We start from the raw sequence: 20,607 nt of genomic DNA on the forward strand, positions 1-20,607 counted from the left end.
TCATATTCAGTTGTTGCCTATGTTTACAATGTGGCCCTGCGATTTGCGGCTTGTGCGCTACCTCTTGTATTCCTAGTCCTAAGTCCCATTCCAAGAAGATTCGAGACGAGCAAATGATGCTCTATGAACAGATAGATGGTATCATGAATATTGATGTTTCCTGAAGGAAACGTAGGGCACAAGGAGGGAATGAGGAAAATTGAATTTTGCCTTGTCATGTGTCCCTACATGTTCCCCATTATATGTTATATGTGCATGATCGATATGCATATGTTCCCCCTTGACCGAATACAGACGCAATTATAGTTGTGTCCAACGTTAGTATGCCAGTTTCCAGTCCTCGTGAAAGCAACGAGTATTAGGCCTATGTTGCCAACGTTTTACATTGTGCACGTTAATTCATCGAGTTGTCCCCGTTTCTAGGCCTCAAAAGGGCCCGGACGCCAGATTCAAGCTCCAGTCTCCTGAACCACTCCAAGGAGCGATACAGCCCCTCCCGCATCCCTGACCCTTCGCTTACTTTCTGCCAAGCAGCGCGGTGCCCGGCCTGGCCTGCCTGCCTGTCTGCCAAGAATATGTTATGCCTCTAGTTATCAGTTCAGCTCCCCGGCTTCACATTCCTAAGCTTCGAACCGCATAAACATCTTCAGCTATAGTCTAGTCTTCCTGTCTCCATGCAAGAGAATTACTGAATTAATATCCATAGAAGATTCATAGCACACGCAATACATGTAGAATATATGCATGCACCAGCCTTAGTGTCAAGTAGCCTTTGCCCTGATGACTTTTAGATTCTATCAACATGTTCTCCAAACACGAGATATCCGATATGCTATAGGTACATGTCGTCCTGACATTCCAGACTTTAGTCTCCTCTTCTAGTGCAGAAGTCAGAGCCCCCAGTTCTCCCTAGTTACACGTCATGGCTCGTTTGCGCGCACCAGTAGGTTGAAGGTTCCAGCTGCCCAGGTAGCCCCCTCCATGTATCCACCCATTTATGACACTTCTGTGACGTTTTCATCACATGTCTACGTGCACGCCTTCTTTGTACGCCCCTATGTTCTTATCTTACGTTTGTCACTTGTTACGCCTACTGTATTCAATGCAATTGTAATGTTTTCCTATATATACTATGTACTGTTGATGAGACGTTGCAGCTGCCATTCCATTTCATTGAATGCCACTTTATGGTCTTTAGGCTCGAGCCATCCGATTAAAGCCATTTCTGACTCAGATTCCACGGATCCTGCCTCTTATTTATTGAGCTATCTGTTTTGATTAATGCATAGAAAAATAGTACCGGTAATTAATTATTTATTTACCACAGTGCCCCCTGCGGCCTCCACCCCTCCTCCTAGAGCCGATAAACACATTAAAGCCTTAGACTTGCCTCTAATCCACCCGTAGAGGAGGGAGGGAGGGAGGGGGGGCAGGAGTGTGCAGGCCCCTACTACCCGGCGTGGAGTTCCTTGTTGCCACGGAGACAGCAGCAGATATGTATGCAACGCGCCTCGCGCTCGCAGGCAGTCAGCGCTGGCCCTATTGACTTTGCCGCGGCGTGACGTCAGGATGGGCTTGACCAATGATCACTCAATTCCGGTTGTCTTGCTAGCGGAGCCCTGGAAACAGGCGCAAGCAGGCGTGCGCTCTCCGAATGCACCCCGGCGAGGGGCCGCCTGGGAAAGCATGCACTTAATATTTTATGTGCCTCGACAGTAGGACTGGTGCTTTTGCACGTATGCTGGCCTCGGCGCAGGCCTTTGTGTGCAGATGTGTTTTATGTAGCTCTATTATAGCACTACCATGCCGCCTCGTAGCGCTCTGAGACATCATCTTGCTGAGATACTAAACAAGCCTTCAGGAGGGCAGTCCAACACCACCACGTTTCTCCGAGGCGAGGCAGAAACGCAGCCTCATTTTGGGATTCGGGGGCTTGTTTTTCTTTTTCTCCTCTTCCCATTGGCTGGAAGGTAAAATTCCAGCCAATGGAAAGAGGAGAGAAAGAAAAGAGAAAGAAAGTAAAAAACACATCCCCGAATCCCAAAAAGACGGGGCTTGAACGGAGTGATGCCCCTCTCCTCCAATGGCTGGCCTCCGTTTAGGAAGCCAGCCAATGGAGAAGAGGGGCGGGTTCAAGCCCCCACACTCTTAACATAAGATCTCTCCCTGCGAGACTGCGCAAGCGCAGCCTACGCAGGTCTCGACCTAAAAAGGGTCGAGGCAAAGGAACTGCACCTATTAGTATAAGTGGCTAACTAGTGTAGCGATGGTGCTTAGGAAACCAGGGAGCACAACCCTATCTGCTCCCTATTGAGCAAACGCCCAAAAAACAATGAAAAGGAATTTTTAGGAATCCGCACCCATCAAAGAAAATTATCATATAAGTCTTTTGAAATTAAATCAATCCAAGGAAATAATGATGTAATGAACAGGTCCGGACTCCACTGATGATAGGAATATATTCTTTATCACTTCATCCAAACAATAAAATCCAGAAACACAAGTGACTTTCTCTTAGCCAGTCCGGACCTGTTCATTACCATCATTATTTTCTTGGATTGATTTATTTCAAAAGACATATGATAATTTTCTTTGATGGGTGCTGATTCCCAAAAAATCCTTTTCATTGACTTTTCAAAGTGTTGGGGCGTAAAGGTTCGAGGCGAGTTACAGCCCGACTGGTATAAGATGCATACATGCAAACATTTTAGAAGAAGAAAGTAGGATTTTTTAAAATAATAATCGAGAAAATGTATTTATCTATTGACTTCCATTGACGCCTGAATCAAAAACAATACTCTGCCCATCCATTCCCCACCCACACTGGCGGCCTAATACTGCCAAGACATGGCATTATAACTTTAGAATTAAAACAATTCTAGCATTCACGACACGAATTTTCGATTCCTTGTTCAATTGATGGAATTCCGCCACCCATTTGCACATTCCAGTAGACAAGTTAGCTGTCTAGCTCTTCTTTAGGCCTATGTATGGGTTGTGGCGTAGTTTGTTCCCATTGGCGCTGGTTGAGAGGCGGGATCAATTTGCCACTGTGCTGCGCGTGACGGAAGCACGCATGCAAAACATGCCTAATTAGCTTGGCCCTGCCAGTGATTCGCGCTCGCGCCTGCGTGTTTCAGTCTTTTTTCCAGCCGCTCACGGGCTCCTGGGCTCGTTCTTTCCGTCTGCCTCGGGCCTCCCTGAACCGGCACCATGAGCGGGACCCTGGCGAAGATAGCGGAGATTGAGGCCGAGGTACCATGGGGCGGGGGAGGAGGACAGGCATAGTGAGCGGCTGGGGAGGGGGCTGCAAAAGCAATGGCGAGTCTGGGAGGGAGACACAGGCAAGAGAGACATGCCTGTGAGCTGGAACAGCCCCTCAGCCACGGTGGGGGTGTAGAACACGGCGACGAGATGTAGAAAGGTATTCGTTGTGTGGAAATACATTGAGGGGGGCATGAAAGTAGATGTGAACAGCAAAAGTCAAGTAACTGAAAATAAGTATGTAAAGTAAGGAACTGCTCACGTTTGGAAGTCACTTTCCCCTTTGCTAGGTTAGAGTTCAATAACTCCGCCAGGTTGTGGGTTTACTGAACGAGATCTAGACCAGGAAGGTGAAGGGAGGTAGAATTATTTCAGCTGGATTAGCTTCACTCAAGTGGATGAAAGTCCCTGAGAGGGATACCTTGCCAGTCCCTAAGTTTGTGAAAAGACAGGTCTCAAGTGATGGACGGCGGTAACAAAATAGGACACTTGTGAGTTTGGGGTGAGGGGTGTGGACCGAGGCGATGGAGAGCATCTTTCAGTGAGGGCGGATCAGCCCCCAGGGGTAGACTCGTTTAAGGGACGGTTCCCTGGAGGTGTGTGTATATATGCCAAGAAGGATGCCTCGTGTGCAGGGTTCCATTGTTGGAACCAGTGAGATAGTTGAGACCTCCGTGAAGGTGGATTCTGCCATAGGAAAGGCACGTGAGAGCCAGAGGCGTAAATATAGTATTCACTGAGGAGGTGTAGACTAGAGATTTTGGAAATGGCCTCAAGGAAGAGAAGAGAGGCCCACAGTGAGGCAAACCAAACCGGAAGGAGACTGGCAGTATGGGACTACATGAGAGATGTCAGAGTTAAAGACTAGGTCGTGGGGTGCCCCCAGAATATATTTTGGCCTGCAGGTAGGCCACGCTGGCAAGTTTGCTGTGTGTGGTGGCGTGGAGTGATATTTCACCTTGGAAGAAAACGTTTTTACAAGCTTGATGAGGCGAGAAGCCACTTAGATGAGCAATACTTTGAGGTGAACGAGCAAAGGAATCTGCCCCTTCTCCTCAATATATGCGTGCACATTGTTCAAAACAGTGAATGGGGGAACAGCCGAAAGGAAATTAATAATTCTGGACTGCAGACTCCAGGAGGAGGGATATTGATGCTTTAATACAGAGGTTGTGGTAAAAAAAAAACTATTAACAGGAACTGTTAAGAAATATACAGCTTATTTATGTTTGGACCCATCTTCTCACATCTGCTGTTTTACAGTTTTCCTAAATGGGCCTTCCTTTGTTATGTATCAGCATGCTCACAATAGTATTTGCGATTTCCCTAGGTTCCTATAGAATACAATTCCCCCCTTTCATTCAGCTTGTGTCGGCCAAAAATTTTATTTGTAATTTAAATATTTGTCATTGACACTTTGCAGATGGCCCGTACGCAGAAGAACAAGGCCACAGCTCACCACCTGGGGCTGTTGAAAGCTCGCCTGGCCAAACTTCGCAGGGAGCTAATAACTCCAAAAGGAGGTGGTGGAGGAGGGCCAGGAGAAGGTTTGTTATTTCTCTTTTTTTTTTCTTTACTGGGTTTGTGACAAATTATGACTGTATGCTAAATAACAGTGTTAACAGCCGATTCAAGTGGATTCGAATTCCCTATCCTGTTTAGAACTGCAGTTGAAGTTGTGGGGGATTTTGCTTCCTGACGTTTTAGTTCGGTGGGGGTCAGACTGCACACAGGAGTCCTGGATGGTTGGAAAGGCTTGTTTGAAGAGACTTTATTTGAGATTTTTAGGTTTCGTCCTGGCGTTGCAACTGCGTAGCAGTTGCTCCGCCCAAGGCGAAATCTCATGACCTACATATGGGGCTTTGGTCAAGCCTCTGTCTCTTATTGGCTAGCTCCATAAATGGAGGCTAGCCATTGGGAGACAGAGGCTGTCAATCACGCTTTCTCGTGAAAACGCGATTCGGGGGCGTTTCTCGGGCTTTTTTTAAGTCCCGCCCCTTTGTCCTGGGCCGCGCTGTCATTGGCTGCCGGCCCGGGACACCCCCGTGACGTCATCCCCCGGGCCGCGCTGTGATTGGCTGGCCGGCCCGGGACCTGACTTGTTTTCAGTGGGATGGTTGGCGAGGCAGATGCTTTTGGTGTAGTGGTCACTCCTTGGACATCTGTATTCTGTTTGCCCCCGCAGCAAGTCAGATTAGGCCACGTTGCAGTTACCATCTCCTTAACCCCATGGATGCTCAGCATATTCCCCTCCTGTGCTGAGATTTGTTGATTCCCATGTTTCATGACGAGCTGGGCTCGTCATGAGCGTGCGAGGAGGCTACTTCATGACGAGCCCAGCTCGTCATGAGCGTGGAAGGGGTTAAAGTAGTATCCTGATCAGACCTCTTCTACCCAAAAATGTGCCTCCTCCGAGCGCATCTGCAAATTTTACCCACAGTTAAGACCGGTTGAAACTACAGGGTCTAATCCAAATATCAGACACTTCCTTCTCTTTGTGCATCTTTCCACACTTCCTTCTCTTTGTGCATCTTTCCAAACCTATCTTCTCGACAAGTATACTTTACCCCAGGCAGAGCTCGTGGTTATAAAGCAATTTATTTGCCCGCTGGTTTAATAATTTAGTTGCCCACTGTACGTGCAGTCGCTTATTTGATACATTGTAAAAATAGTTTTACAGTTTTATTGTGCACTGGCCACAATAAAAAAAAATGCCTTCACAACAGCAATCTCCAGCGGCATCGAGCTGGCTGCTGTTGCGAAGCATCATTTTCGTCCTGCCTTTATAAAACAATTTAAGATATATTTGTTGAGGTTGCCTGGACCCTGTTCCCTTCCCCCTGCACGGGGATTCCTCGCGTGCGTAACCATAGTAACCGCGTTCACGTGCCCGCACATTGATGCCTTGCAATGTTCACTCTGACCAACAGAGGTTATTCTAATCCCCTTCTTCTCATTTTAATTTAGCAGCGCGCATTGCTTCGGTAATTAAAGTGACCTCATCCACTACGGAGTTCCATCTTAATTGTTAACAGGCTAATGTCTGTCTCAACTTGTCTCCATTTCCTCCTCGCTAATGCTGGTCTGTGTATCTGCGAAGCAGCCTAGCAGCAGCATATTAGTGTTACTGAGATGCTGCTGCAAATCCCATCAGAGGAGTGACAACTAAATTTATGGATAATATTTTGAAACTTTAAATACAATGTTATATGGCAAATATGTTAAAATCAGGCTTATCACGGTTCCCCCACAGTCAGAAAGTCGGAGATGTGAGTGCAGCCTATTAACGCCAAGCGGGATCACGACTTAACGAACTGGTCTCGGAGAAAATTCTCGGGTTACTCGAATGTTTCATTTCATGACACTCTCTGTCTAGCCCTCTTTTCTCCATTCCTGCCTCTCCTCTGTTGCACCCATTGCCCTCTCTCCACCTCCCGCCCCACGCCCCCGCCTCTTCGCCTTGCCTGACTCCCACATGCCAATGCTGAGTGACAAAGCCGGATCGGGTGAAGTTGTGCGAGTCCCCCGGGCGCGGCGCTCCCTCCCCGGGTGCCGGAGGAGACCCCCCCAGGCTCCCGTGGGCCCCTCCCGCAGGACTGGGGCTCCCCGTTATTGGTGCTGATGGGCTGCGGTGTGCGCAGCTGGAGGAATTCTAAAATGCACCCTCCCTTAGGAGTTCGACCCGGCGGATTCCCACAGGTGGCACTGGGAGGGAAGGGGGTGGGAGGCTAAGACTACCGCTCCCACGGGAAAATGCTTTTTACGAGTATGTGAGGGATTTGGGATACAGCCCTAAAGAGTATGGGGGTGGTAATAATGGAATAGGATTGTGGGGCTTATTTGCATATGCCTAGGATGTGGCTGTGTTTTGTTGGGGTCACTGGGCTTTGATGTCTGGACTGGACGTGGTATGGGGCTTTGTAAGATCTGATTCGGTTTTCACTCGGCGGGAAGGGGGGGGGGTGGGGTCTATCAAGGGTCTCATAACGGAGGGCATGAGGGGGGGGTGGGGTGGGGGTGGGGGGGGGTGCCCATACTGGACTTTCCAGGGTCTCACAAAATAAATAAAAAAAAAATTAAAAAAATCTGTTCAGGGTCTCGGATGGAGGGGTAGGAGGGGGGGGGGGTTCTTACATGGTTCAGTCCAGGATCAAAGAAGGTGGGGTCGTAGCTGGGAGTCTCAGACGGACCTGTTCATGGTTTCCCCTTAAAAGCAGATAAAGGCGATCTCCCACGGAGCTGTCCAATGTTTCACTCCCAGGAGGGGAGAGGGCGCGGAAGTGATGTTAAGAGGCATATATAAGAGATTATCCGTCAGTGATAAACATGACACCGAAGCCTATTTTACATGCAAGTTTGTGCTCGCCATTAGGAAGTGGTAGTCTCACCCCCAGAGTCTACAAACATTTAGAATGGATATTTTGATGGAAGCAAGGGCTGCTCCATTTCTGTTCGATGACACCGGGTTTTACACTTGCTGCGGCTACAACCCTGGGGCGCCAGTGGTATTACCGTGGAAAGTCACGCAAAACAGGTCAGGCTTTGAAAACCGTCACTGTGACAGCCTCAAATGTAAAACCCCAGGCGGGACAAGGTGTGGAACCACACCCCCACGGAGAGGCTGGTGCCACACCTCTATAGCAGGACTGCCTTCTTTCCGTCATTAGGGGCATCGTATCCAGTCCTCATCCTTTGTCATCACCTAATGCATTATGGGTATTGTAGTCTTGCTTCCATTGAACTAATTAGACTAAAACACCTGAAAACCATGACTGCTCCAGTGTGTGTGTATGTGACTGCTCCAGTGTGTGTGTGTGTGTGTATGACTGCTCCAGTGTGTGTATGTATGTGACTGCTCCAGTGTGTGTATGTATGTGACTGCTCCAGAGTGTGTGTGTGTGTGACTGCTCCAGTGTGTGTGTGACTGCTCCAGTGTGTGTGTGACTGCTCCAGTGTGTGTGTGTGTGTGTGTGTGTGTGACTGCTCCAGTGTGTGTGTGTATGACTGCTCCAGTGTGTGTGTATGTGACTGCTCCAGTGTGTGTGTATGTGACTGCTCCAGTGTGTGTATGTATGTGACTGCTCCAGTGTGTGTGTGTATGTGACTGCTCCAGAGTGTGTGTGTGTGTGACTGCTCCAGTGTGTGTGTGACTGCTCCAGTGTGTGTGTGACTGCTTCAGTGTGTGTGTGACTGCTCCAGTGTGTGTGTGACTGCTCCAGTGTGTGTGTGACTGCTCCAGTGTGTGTGTGACTGCTCCAGTGTGTGTGTGACTGCTCCAGTGTGTGTGTGACTGCTCCAGTGTGTGTGTGACTGCTCCAGTGTGTGTGTGACTGCTCCAGTGTGTGTGTGTGTGACTGCTCCAGAATGTGTGCGTGTGTGACAGCTCCAGTGTGTGTGTGTATGTGACTGATCCCGAGTGTGTGTGTGTGTGTGTGTGAGACTACTCCAGTGTGTGTATGTGACTGCTCCAGAGTGTGTGCGTGTGTGACTGCTCCAGTGTGTGTGTGTGTGTATGTGTATGTGACTGCTCCAGGGTGTGTGTGTATGTGACTGCTCCAGGGTGTATGTGACTACTGCAGAGTGTGTGTGTATGTGACTGCTCCAGAGTGTGTTTGTGTGACTGCTCCAGTGGGTGTGTGTATGTGACTGCTCTGGGTGTGTGGGGCTCTGGGTGTGTGTGTGCCTCTGGGTGTGTGTGGCTGGCTCTGGGTGTGTGGTAGTAATTGCTGTCTGCTGAGCTCGTCCGTAGGGTACAATAGGTCTCACATTTGCGAGAGATTAAGCTATTGGCAATGTAAATGACAATGCCATTTATTTATCGGTTTTCAAAACCAACACATAAATACAATTTTGTCATTTACAATGCCAATAGCTCTAACTTTTCCAAAGGCGAAACCGTTGCATTGTAAATGCTTGTTTTGGATGTTTCCAGACTATTTTGATACCTTGGATGTGGACACAGTGCATTCCAGAGATGAGCTACTATGATGAAGATTGACCGCTTACTATGAGGTTTTCGGTTCAGTCTGGACTGGAGACCAAGATTTACTTGCATATATTTCTTTGATTTTTAAATCACTTTAATTTTTTAAGCAAGTCACTCTGCATTCGGCCACAGTAGCTAGTCATGTTCATGTTGCCAATTATATTACACAGCACAATTAACATGTTAAGCATATAAAATGAACTATTTACAGACTTTATAGTTTTGGGCAGCTGGAAACTTTTTTATTTTTTCCAGATACAACTAGTTTTAGGATCTTGTTTCTCCTTATTTCGATCATACACTTTAATACACTTTATTATTTCCTAATTTAGTGTGCGGTTGTATGAAAGTAATGTGGGTAGAAAATGCCTAGGTCAGAGGGTTCATTTTTGTGTTATGTGTACATTCCAAATATCTGTCTTCACACCCTCAAGGGAGGATGAGGGGCATAGTTAAGCATGTGGCAGTTTGTGGTATGAGTTGTTCATGGAGGTTTATTGTGTTTTTTAGGAGCCAGTGTGAGTAGGAGCTTGTTCAGCTGGTCGTTTTTGTGTGGCCAGTCACCCACCTAATTTGTGTGGTTATGGCTGTATTCTTAGTTTGTGCAGTTTCTGATCATGCTTTAATTCTGGTTGCTGAATGTGGTGCCACTGTCTATTTCCAAGACATAGCTTTGGGTCTTTTCACAAGGATCGTGGTAATGTCCGCAAATCGTTTTTCAGTTTTCTTCTTAAGTCCCACCTAGGTAGCACATGCAGGCTGTCTCTTCGAGACATGCTGTATCTACAATATGGGTTTCAAGCACCACCCATCTTTTTCATTGGTTCCTCTTACTGTCCTTCGTAAATTGGTACTTTTGATTGGTGAAATGGCTTACTAGTCCCTCCTTTTGGACTTTTGTAACCTCCCATACAGACTGCCCCTTTTACATGTGTTCTTACTCGTGATGGCATTTAGTATACTTTAGGAGCACTTTTGTTTTTTGATCACTTTTCACAGCTGCTTTGCGAGCCACAAAAACAACCACTTCCTGAGCACAATGGAATTTTCTTGTTTTGTAGCTTTAAGTTGAAACAAACAAACACATACACGGGTCTGGCACATCATCAGCTGCAGCGCAGCGAAAACATCATGTAACCCGCAACCTCCCTGCAAAACGCAAACACCTCTGTCCAGGCACCACACGCAGTGAGTAATCTGCATTTTATTGTCTGCTGGGTAGGAGCAATGTTGACCGCCCTGCACAGTCTCACTCAGCTTTCCCTGGCAGGTGCAGGATGCAGTCACGCAATGGCAACCGGAGGCCAGGACATGCCATCCACCTCACATGGGGGGTCGTCCAATGCACCTCGGGCTCACATCATTTATCCGGAGACTCCACTGAGTGTTGCAGCAAATCCCTGATGTCATAGTGTTGTACGCCTCGCATTGGTTGCAGTTCAAGGCCATACCACAGGGCCTACCACAAGGGACAACTGCAGTAGTTGTACAAGCTGCCAAGTGCCGTCCTGCTAGTTTTTTCCCTGCTGCAGGGTTGGCGTCAGATCCAGTCATTTGAGGCAGGAGTATCGAGGGCCAGAATGTAGTTCCTCCACTGCTCCATCTTTTTTTAGGTATTGTCTAGCAGGCTGCGCAGGATCTTCAGGGCACCAAGGTGGGCACCGCATTCCAGCAAAGGAAGCTTCACAGCTGTCTGCTCCTTTAGGAGGCCTCCCACTAAGGGACACTCAATATCCAGACCAAGACCCCAATCATTTGTGTCTGGGTGGGAGAGCTATTGATGCTTCTCACTGTAGTGCGGTACGGCCCTACCTCAGGAAACCGTGTCACTCTTAGCCACTGTTCTGTAGAGCAAACATGCTGAAATCAGGGAGTAGAATCTTAACAAAGGCCACTGCTGTTTTGTATGATGGAAAAATAATCGTTTGTGTCTTTTGTTAACCTAGACGGGGCATTGTTTCTGATGGGTGCATGCTTGTTTTTTACATGCAAGGGACTTAAAGCCTGTCCATTTCTTGGCTGCATCATCACTGGCATTTCCTTTCTTCTCTTTTGTTAGCAGGAAGGATTCACATGCTCTTCTCTGTGCTCCTTCCTGAAGTCCTTCCACTGGTTGTTTATTTTGCCCTCTCAGCTATGAGCTCTATTACTGTCCACGCCGCGCTCTCACCTCTGTGCTTTTAGCCCCCGTCCACCCATGCTATCTCTCATCTGTGTCCCTGCACAGCATGTTTTGTAATTAGTGCTTATGTACTAAAATACAAAAAAAAAATTCGAACAGGAACAGTGAAGGAGCAAGCATAGCAGGCCTCCGGGGATTTAAAAACACACTGCCCGACATACCTGACAGCTAACGCTTTTTTGTACCTCAGCCCACTAACATGCAGTGTAAACAGGGAAAGCAATGTGCCCCAGCACTGATTCACATGCACATACCACAGAAACCTCCCACAAGGTCCATCTTCATGGCAGGAATGTGTTGCATACACCTGGAAGTTAAAACACGAAACCACCCTGGCAAAGCTGATACTAGAAGAAATCATTAGGGTCCCTTCACAGCCTCACCGTATGAATTCTGAAAGTGTGACATGCTTTTTCACCCAAAGTCACACAATGTTAAACTTTTTTTTAACATCCAGGTATTTTGTTTTCAAGAAACCATGAATCTGAAGGTTTCTCTGTCCCCGTCACAGCCCATACTATCCAGTACCTGCTGGCTTCACCACTACTCCTTTGTGTAACTTTCGGCGGCACGCTTGCCAAAACAACGGATTACAAGAAAAACTATCTGACCAGGTGTTTTTCAACAACTCTCGTTGCTCTTCTGCACTCTTTTGTCCTGCTCTCTTTTTTGATATTACAATAAGTAATAACCCAGTTTGAGCTTGAAAGGTGACATATGTCTAAGTATGTAAACATACGGGAAAGCGACGTTACCAGTGTTTAGGTAAAAAGATCAGACTACAGAAAAGACACCACCACCTGAGGAGTAAATAGGCTCAGCTTTGAGGCAGTCAGGCACCTACTGTGACAATTAAAAGTTTAGATAAAGAAGATAAATAAATGTCAGTGTCTACGTATACATATAATCCTTATAGCACCTACTCTGGAGAAACAGAGCGCCAATGTTGTCCTTCAATCCATGAGGATAAGGATCAGAAAGGTCAAAGAAATCCGCTGCAGTCTAATAGAAAAATAACAGACGAATGACTAGAGAGGCCTCCTCTAGAGAAACCATGGGTTACAAAACAGAAGTAAAAGAGCAGATTATGAAAAGTAAATATTACCACAATGTGAACCAATAGTGAGTCGACACGTGGGTGGATCCTAGAGGCTTACTGTCGATAGTAGAACTAAAAGGTAACCATCCCCTTCCAGGATTTTGCGGGGAACTAAGGAGACAAAACATATGCCCCCAAGTTCAGAAAAAGTGTGGTTCTCTACTGGTTACTAATAAATAGGGTAAGGGGAGCTGCAAAAGGCAGTAGTGGGTATACCTACCAGACAACCTGAAGACCCAGCTGGCTGGGCGCAGGATACGGCTTATTGGTGCCTAAGCTTATTGGTGTCCAAACAGATAGTTAGAGAAAGAAGGGCGCAGGTCACAACCTGAATCTAAAGGAATAAATAACCCATGAGTGCTCCGAAGGCTATGGGTCCCATTAGATCATATGAAATGCCCAGAGAGGATATACTTGCATACAGCTAGAGATGCCTGTTCCTAGTAGCCATAGATGAACAAAATTATGATAAAAAAGGGTGATATCTCGTGGGGAGTGGTAGGTGAAGCTTCTGTGTGGCGTTCTAGGAAAATAACACGATATCAAAAAATATAAACCTCATTTAAGCAGTCTACCGTGGAGTATGAGCCTCTCTAATCTGAGCTGACTCAATTAACATGACCGGGTGGGGGGGAGAAGAGAGAAAAGTCCCGCGGGACATAAAACCCTACACAGGGACCTCCCGACAGACCACCTGTCAATTTAAGAGTTTGTAACCTCAGCCTGGGCACACATGGGGCTACAGGTTAAGAGGATGGGTTTAATTGAGAAGGGAGGAGCGGAAATCCCACTCTATCGAGCGGTGATGTCAGACAAAAAATGAAATAAAACGAACCGGGCACTCGTTTAAATGTGGATTTAAGTGTAAAGGGAGGAAATGAAATCCCGCTCAAACGAGTGGTCATGTCAGACAAGAAATTAAATAAACCGAGCGCTCGTTTAAATGAGGAACACCCAGAGATGAAAGTGATGGATACAATGGCGGTAGGACTGAGAGGCACGGTGAAATAGAGGCGAGCAGGGGAAAGGATCCCACACTTCCGGGTACAAAGTACGGATACTAAGGGTATAAGCAAGGACGCATGGCTTACCTAGAAACAGATGGAAGGTATCCGTATCGGCCTCTCCGGTCCTGCCGTGATAGAGAAAGACGCCCAATTCGGACGTCCTTAAATGCTGACGGAAGGGGGCGGAGCCACCACCGCCAGCAAATGAAGCCTCTACAGCTGGTGTTTATCAGTGCCTGGAGTAGTGCCTGGAGTGTGCTCACAAGGCAACGCGTCTGTATGGAACCCGGAAGTATGGAGCACCGGCGTTCTCGAATGAAAAGAAACACCCAAATGGGCCAGACCGGCGTTCCTGGCATCAATATATAGACAAAGTGAAAAATCGATAACCTGTGCATACTCCAGGCACTGATAAAGAAACAAGGCGACTATAAAGGGGCAAATGGGGTCGATCTAAACTTTTAATTGTCACAGTAGGTGCCTGACTGCCTCAAAGCTGAGCCTTTTTACTCCTCAGCTGGTGGTGTCTTTTCTGCAGTCTGATCTTTTTACCTAAACACTGGTAACGCTGCTTTCAAGTATGTTTACATACTTAGACATATGTCACCTTTCAAGCTCAAACTGGGTTGTTATTATTTATTGTCTTATCAGATCGTGTAGGTTCCTTATCTATTTTGTTGTTCCCGCAGATTAACCGCTTGAGCTTGCGATACCCCATATCCGGTGGTTGCTCCAATTGTATGCAGATGGCCCTCGAAATACCTGCTACAATTTTTTCGCCCTGAAGAAGGAACTGCGTATATGTCTGTTTTTTGTTCCGAAACGCGTGTAGGCGTTTTCATAGTCTAGTCTTTGTTTCTGTATTGTTGTTCATTATATTATCGCATATGGTGTCTTTGTTAGGTGTTTATTATTGTTAAAAATTCTTTTCATGTCGATGTCAAAGATGTAATGTTGTGTATGTTGCCTTATGTTTCCACCATGGGCTGCTGTTTATGTACAGTTTACATTGTTACATGAAAAACCAAACTATTTTTAATGTGTTTTTAAGTGTTTACCTTATTTAACTTTTTCGATACTAATAAAATGTGAATTGATATCCTGTTTTAATGTTCCATAATCTGCGGGACAACTAACTATTGGGTGTGGAGTAGTTACCCACTAGAGTTTAATTCCTTGGAGGAAGACTCTGTTCTTTAACCAGCCGGGGTTGACACTCCTGTTACCCCTGCCCTCCAGTGACGCTTTACCCGTCACAGGGGGACGTGGTGGTGGTGGTGGTGGTGGTGGACGTGGTGGTGGTGGTGGTGGTGGTGGACGTGGTGGTGGTGGTGGTGGACGTGGTAATGGTGGTAGTGGTGGACGTGGTGGTGGTGGACATCTATTGGGTAGGAGGGTGATTGCAGAATGCGGAAGGAGAGGAGGATTGTATTTTGTATTGTATGGTTTAATCATACAAAAAGAGGCATTTCCTTAAAACTGTAAACTTGTAACTCCCACCCTCCCAGTCATTGGCCTTGTTAGAATTGACTTGCCCACTCACTGTGGCGAATCAGATTTTAGCAGGGCGAGTTATATTTGGGGCCTGTCGCCTGTGTTGGCGGGCTGACACAGAGCAGGTGTTCTGTTCACTCAAAAGTGAAGGAGCATTAAGATGTCTTTAAGTCTTATTTTTATCTTGTCACATCTGCTCTGTGTATAGAGACCGAGGTCAGAAGTCATTTTACATCTTGTTAAAATTACTTTTCTTATTCTGACTGAAGAGTTCAAGGATTTTGTAAAGTGTAGTGTCTGAGGTGCTGTACAAAGTGAAACGAAAGACTGTAGGGTGTCAGATTTTTAATAACGCGCAACATTCAAATAGCGAAAACGTGAACTGTACAAACACTTCAAAATACGTTTCAGTAGTTATGAAAGCACATTTTTTTGTAATTGTCTGTGATGAAAAAGTATTTTATTAGGGTGAAAACAAATCTGAGCACCTTACTTGGTGATGTGCAAATTATTAATGTTTGTTTATACACTATATAGTTTTATCAGTAAACTGCACGTTGATGAGAGGTTTTGGCCATTTGCGCGGGAAATTTACTGTCTGTAAATGTTGTGCGCTTAACCATCATGCTTTAGCAAGATATATTCAAAGTGAGTTTTTAAACATGAACTGAGAAACACTCCTGACCCCCTGCCCTGATGGGAATGCTATGAGTGAACTCAGGGGCCTGTCAAATCACGTGTACCCTTTATGTGGGTAGATTCTTATACACGGAGCAAAAGTTTAATCAAACAGGTTTTTCTTTTTCCCCAAGAGAAATTCTGAACTCGCATCTTTTGAGGTGCTCTCAAATGTGATAATGAAGAACAAGGCGGCTCTGAAAAAATACAATCTGACAATTTGAGACCAGTTTATGGGTCAAGTACATTACAGCTAGGTGACAATGATGCATCCCGAACAGTGGTTAAAGCAGGCTTGTTTTTGTTCATAATTTGGAAATGTAGTAAGCAATATGCTTTTCGCCTTCATTTTTGCAATAAACTGAGATCTGTGAAGAGAATTTGTTGGAAACCGCATTCACAGGCCCTTTTGTGTCCTTAAACATGATTTTAAATCTTCCAGGCTTTGATGTTGCAAAGACCGGAGATGCAAGAATTGGATTTGTGGGTTTCCCATCTGTGGGGAAGTCCACCCTGTTGAGTAACCTGGCTGGGGTGTACTCTGAAGTCGCAGCATATGAGTTCACCACTCTGACAACAGTGCCTGGTGTTGTGCGATATAAAGGAGCCAAGATACAGGTAAGAATGTTTGCTAAACAGATGTGGCAAAATCTGTTTGCTTGCTGCTAGGTACATGATTTTCCCTGTTAGTAGCTTGAAGACACTTAGTGCTTCTTGCAGTCTGGAACCAGCAACTATGCCAAAGCAGTTTAAAGATGTATCTATTTGTTGAGCTGCAATCAGAGGGTTGATTTTGGTATGAAAAGCAACTAACTTCAAGTGTGCTCTCTTAGTTAAGCTCTTCCTTACTTTAAGCTTGTAAAAGAGGTTCACTAGCGTTGGGTGTAGGTGATGCTTTTGGTCAGGGTTTTCATCGTCCTTCAAATAACATTAGGTGAAGGAGGTCTATGGAAAGCTTAGAGTAGTCTAGGAAAGATCCCCTCCACCCCCTTTAGGCACTGGAAGGCACTTGTTTGGCTCCGTAATCTGTCATTCCCAACTGGTTCGGAACCATAAAGCAGTTTGATTTCGTTGACTTGGCAGTTTGTGGAGAAGATCCATGAAAAGGCCTTTTTCAAAGAGACTTGCTTTAAAAAAAGAATATTATATACAAGTTGTGGGTTCATAGTGAAACTATATGCTACCATGAGCTGAACAATAACTGGGAGTGTGCAACCATCATGACAAAAGCAATTCAAGTTATCACATCTAGATCTGTATAACCCAGCATTAAACAAAGGCCTGTGTCCAGTCATCTACTCTTTCTCATCTTTAATAAGTGGCATCCTGATTTTGAGGGTGCTTCCTCTGAGGGTCTAGAAGAAATCCTGTGGATGGTTATTCAAAATGATGGAGGTGGAACTTATTTGCACTTCAAGAGTCTTGAATGGGTTGTGAGAAGGTTGTTTCCACCGTTAATGTAAGATGATCCTGAAACCTGAACATTGGTACAGCAATTATTTAAAAAAATATATATATATATATATATATATATATATATATATATATATATATATATATATATATATTACTATAACATTTTTAAAGTCTTTATATATTTAGGAATTTATTAAGCGCACATCTACCCCCAACGCGGGTGTCCCGGAGCTGAAGCAGACTGTTGATGAGAGGTGCAGATGGAGGATCTATGGGTTGGTGAACAGCCAGTCTTGTGCTTATGAGATGGTGATCTCCTTCATTGTCTGTGACTTCTGAGGAATTTATTAACAGTGTGGAGGCTGCAGAGATCCAAAGAGTCAGGACGCTCATTTACGGTTATAGAATCCCGTTTTTTATTACCTATTTTGTGTTATTTGTCTACTAAATGAAAGAATAGTATTTCTTATTGGTTTCACATAAATCAATCCGTAGATTTGTAGAGAGCTACTTGACACACGTGAGGGTCAAAGGCTCAATTATAATGATGCAAGGCATACTTTTAAATAGTTTTCTGTGTTTGGTGCACCAGTCATTAGTAGAACCCTGATGGAGAACCAGAAGTGGGCTCATAATAAGGAGCCTGATGATCTCCGTAATGTGGATAAGGGTCCTATCCGCTCTCTCAAAGTACCTTAGTGGACATTTGCCCACCTCCAGGAGCTTAAGTGCAGTTACTTGTGGTGCTAGTGACCCCAGTCCTTCATCCCAAACAGTCAAGACATCCAGATTAATAGCTGAAATGAATGCCATCCAGCCATGTAGCCTGGGATCTCCAGAGAGGACGTCAGGCGGAGACTCATCCTTCACCCAGTAGATTAGCCACACCCCTGGGGTCCTGCTCCTACCTATGGGAGGACTTCACCATATTTTCTCATGGTGAGACAAAGCCAGGAGACCATGACTCCCCGCATTCCTGCCCTCCAGTATTACTAGCACCTTCAATCCGATGGGGTTAGTTTTCCTCAACTGTCCCTCAAAAGCAGTGGCCAATGGGTGGGGCAAACTCCATACAGGTGGGTAGATATTTGCCTATGGGTTGGATACTCTGAGGGCAGAAAGGATCACAGTGCGCAGTGAGACAGGCTCGTGCTTTGGCAGTCTCTCAGGGGGAGGGTCCACAACAGTGTCTGTTACTACCACAGTCTGCCCAACCCTTGCATAGTCCACTGTTCAACTCACCGCCAGCCCACTCACCTCTCCCAGCGCTCAGGAAAGTGTCCCAAAGAGGGACCTCGCCAAACCTCAGCCAGTGCCCCCCAGGTCCATTCTCGATAGCACAGAGGGTCGGAAGGAAAGCGAGGAGTGAAGAAGGAAGACGCGAGGCAGGAATGGAAAGAAGTGGAGCATGGCTGATACGGAAAAAAGGCATGCAAACTGGGAGAAAGCAGAGACCGTTGCTGCAGGCCTCATTGTCAGCTGGAATTATTATCTGAAAGTTACTCACTACTCGGCATCACATGTTTTAACCGAATAAACTACTGTCTCATTGGGATTGGGGTCACACGATCCTCTTTGGAACAGCAGTCACACACTTGGCTGGTGCACCAACTCGGTTTGCATGCTGTGTTGGGATCTATGCTGCAGGCACATGAACAGCTGAGCTACCATCTTTAAACGTGGGACTGGCGGTTGCGCATTAATCTTGGGTGTAACATGCGTGAACCAGCTGGAATCGGGCAGTTGGGTGCGCACCTCTACAGCAGGCACCCGGCCCACTGACTACCCTGGTAAGTTACGGTTATGTTTAATCCTACCCAGCAAGGGCTCTGCTGCCTGCATCTCCAGGGATCCTTGCTGCGGTTTCCTATGGTGCAGGCACTATAGCGGCTATTGTCCGCGTGCGGCTCGAGGTGTGTGAACGCGGGTTGGGAATTCTGCTTGGATTGAAAGTGCCACGCATGGCCCGGGGCCACCTGGCAGCCATGACTCACTCCTTTGGGAAGCTTCTGGCGCGGATGGAGTAGTCCGTGCGAGTGAGGGCGGGAGGAGCTTGTGAAGTGGGAGAACGGAAAAGAAGTAGGGAAGGTGAAAAGAAAGCAAGGAGAGGGAGAAAGGGGCAAAAGGAGGGAGCAAGGGAGGTACATGGGGAGCAAAGAGCGGGACCCCATGAGGAGAGCAGGACGCATGGAGACGCGAGAGCTGTACGGGCACAGTTGTAATTGGATCCCGATCTGACGCGCTCTGCAAAGGCAGCATGGGAAGGGGAGGGGGCGGGATAAGAGGGCTGCTTGAAGTCTCCTGTTCCTCACTGTGGCGGTCTGCGCCTTAAACAATAACATAGTATCCACAGACGCCATGATGACCTCGTTATGGGTTTTACATCTTTACTGTTTACTTAGGGTATTAAATTGTATTGTTTCATATGAGTGCCCCATTTTCACAAAAGCCGTCGGAGGAGTAGGGGAGGCAGGGCACAAATAAATGTACACGGAGGACGCGTTTTCGGATTTATCTTGTGCGAGGGAGGTTTTTATTGTAATTAAAGTGCACAACAAAATTAATGACGGGTCCGTTATTGTTAAAGGAGTAGCGCGGCGTGCCAAAGTGCTTACTGTATAAATTACTGGACTGTAAGCCTGCCAAACAAGAATGCGCCTTGTAGAAAGCGAGAGGAAAGACTGATGGTGCTGAAGGCTGGCGCGCGTGACGCAAGCTTGTCAGCCAGCAGCATTTCCAAAAGACAGATGGCGCTGAAGGCTGGCGTGCGTGCGTGCGCGCTCGCGTGAACTCAAGCTTGTCAGCCACCAGCATTTCCAAAACTCACTTACTAAAGGTCTCTGAGCAGCGCCTGCGCGCTGACTCAGCGAGACCTAAACATTTCTGGGGAGGGCTGGTGGGGGGACGAGGGGGTTGTACCAGTACCTTTCGCTACCCGAGGAATACAGAAGCCCTTGGCGCCAATCTCCTCCAGGTTCTGTGGTCCATGGCCTGCTATATTTCACACTGCAGCATTCTCAGCTAGACTGTACTGCGCGGGCTGGGACTTGTCTTGTCCTCACCCAGCAGAGCCTCTCAAGGACGGCTGCTCCCGTCCCGTGGAAGCGGCCACAGTGCCACCAGCTGCAACAGCGGGTCTCGTTCGCTCCGGGGCGGTCCAGTTTCGTTCTAGCCCCACGTGCTGCAACCGTGTCTCCTCCCTTCTTTCTGCAGTTAGAGCGGAGCGGCTGCCGCCATCTTCACTCCGGCGGACGCTCGATCTCCTCGTCCATATCTTGTAGCATTATCCCCTCTGCCCCGGAATGCGCCACTTCAGGTGGTAACTCTGCTGTGGTTGGACAGCACGGAAGGGATGATTAGGGCCCTCGAGCTGGTCTCAGGACATCAGGAGGGTGCTGGGCACGGGTAGGCCGAGAGGAGCTCCGAGCAGCGCTGCTCACTCCATCGGCGTAACGTCAGGCCATGCCCCCCACCACTAACT

At 46.9% G+C, this 20,607-nt stretch overlaps 1 protein-coding gene across 1 annotated transcript in view; it reads left to right on the forward strand.

Annotated features, from left to right (window-relative positions):
- Positions 1-3,083: 3,083 nt before the first annotated feature.
- DRG1 (developmentally regulated GTP binding protein 1) overlaps positions 3,084-20,607 on the forward strand; it is a 62,227-nt gene continuing 44,703 nt past the window's right edge. Inside the window, exons 1-3 of the mRNA XM_078667720.1 lie at positions 3,084-3,255; positions 4,688-4,811; positions 16,153-16,328. Of these exons, the coding sequence (XP_078523846.1) occupies positions 3,214-3,255; positions 4,688-4,811; positions 16,153-16,328 (342 nt within the window). The 5' untranslated portion in view covers positions 3,084-3,213. The remainder of the gene's footprint in view (positions 3,256-4,687; positions 4,812-16,152; positions 16,329-20,607) is intronic.

The sequence above is a fragment of the Lissotriton helveticus genome, chromosome 11, assembly GCF_964261635.1.
Source record: "Lissotriton helveticus chromosome 11, aLisHel1.1, whole genome shotgun sequence".
Lineage (NCBI taxonomy): Eukaryota > Metazoa > Chordata > Amphibia > Caudata > Salamandridae > Lissotriton > Lissotriton helveticus.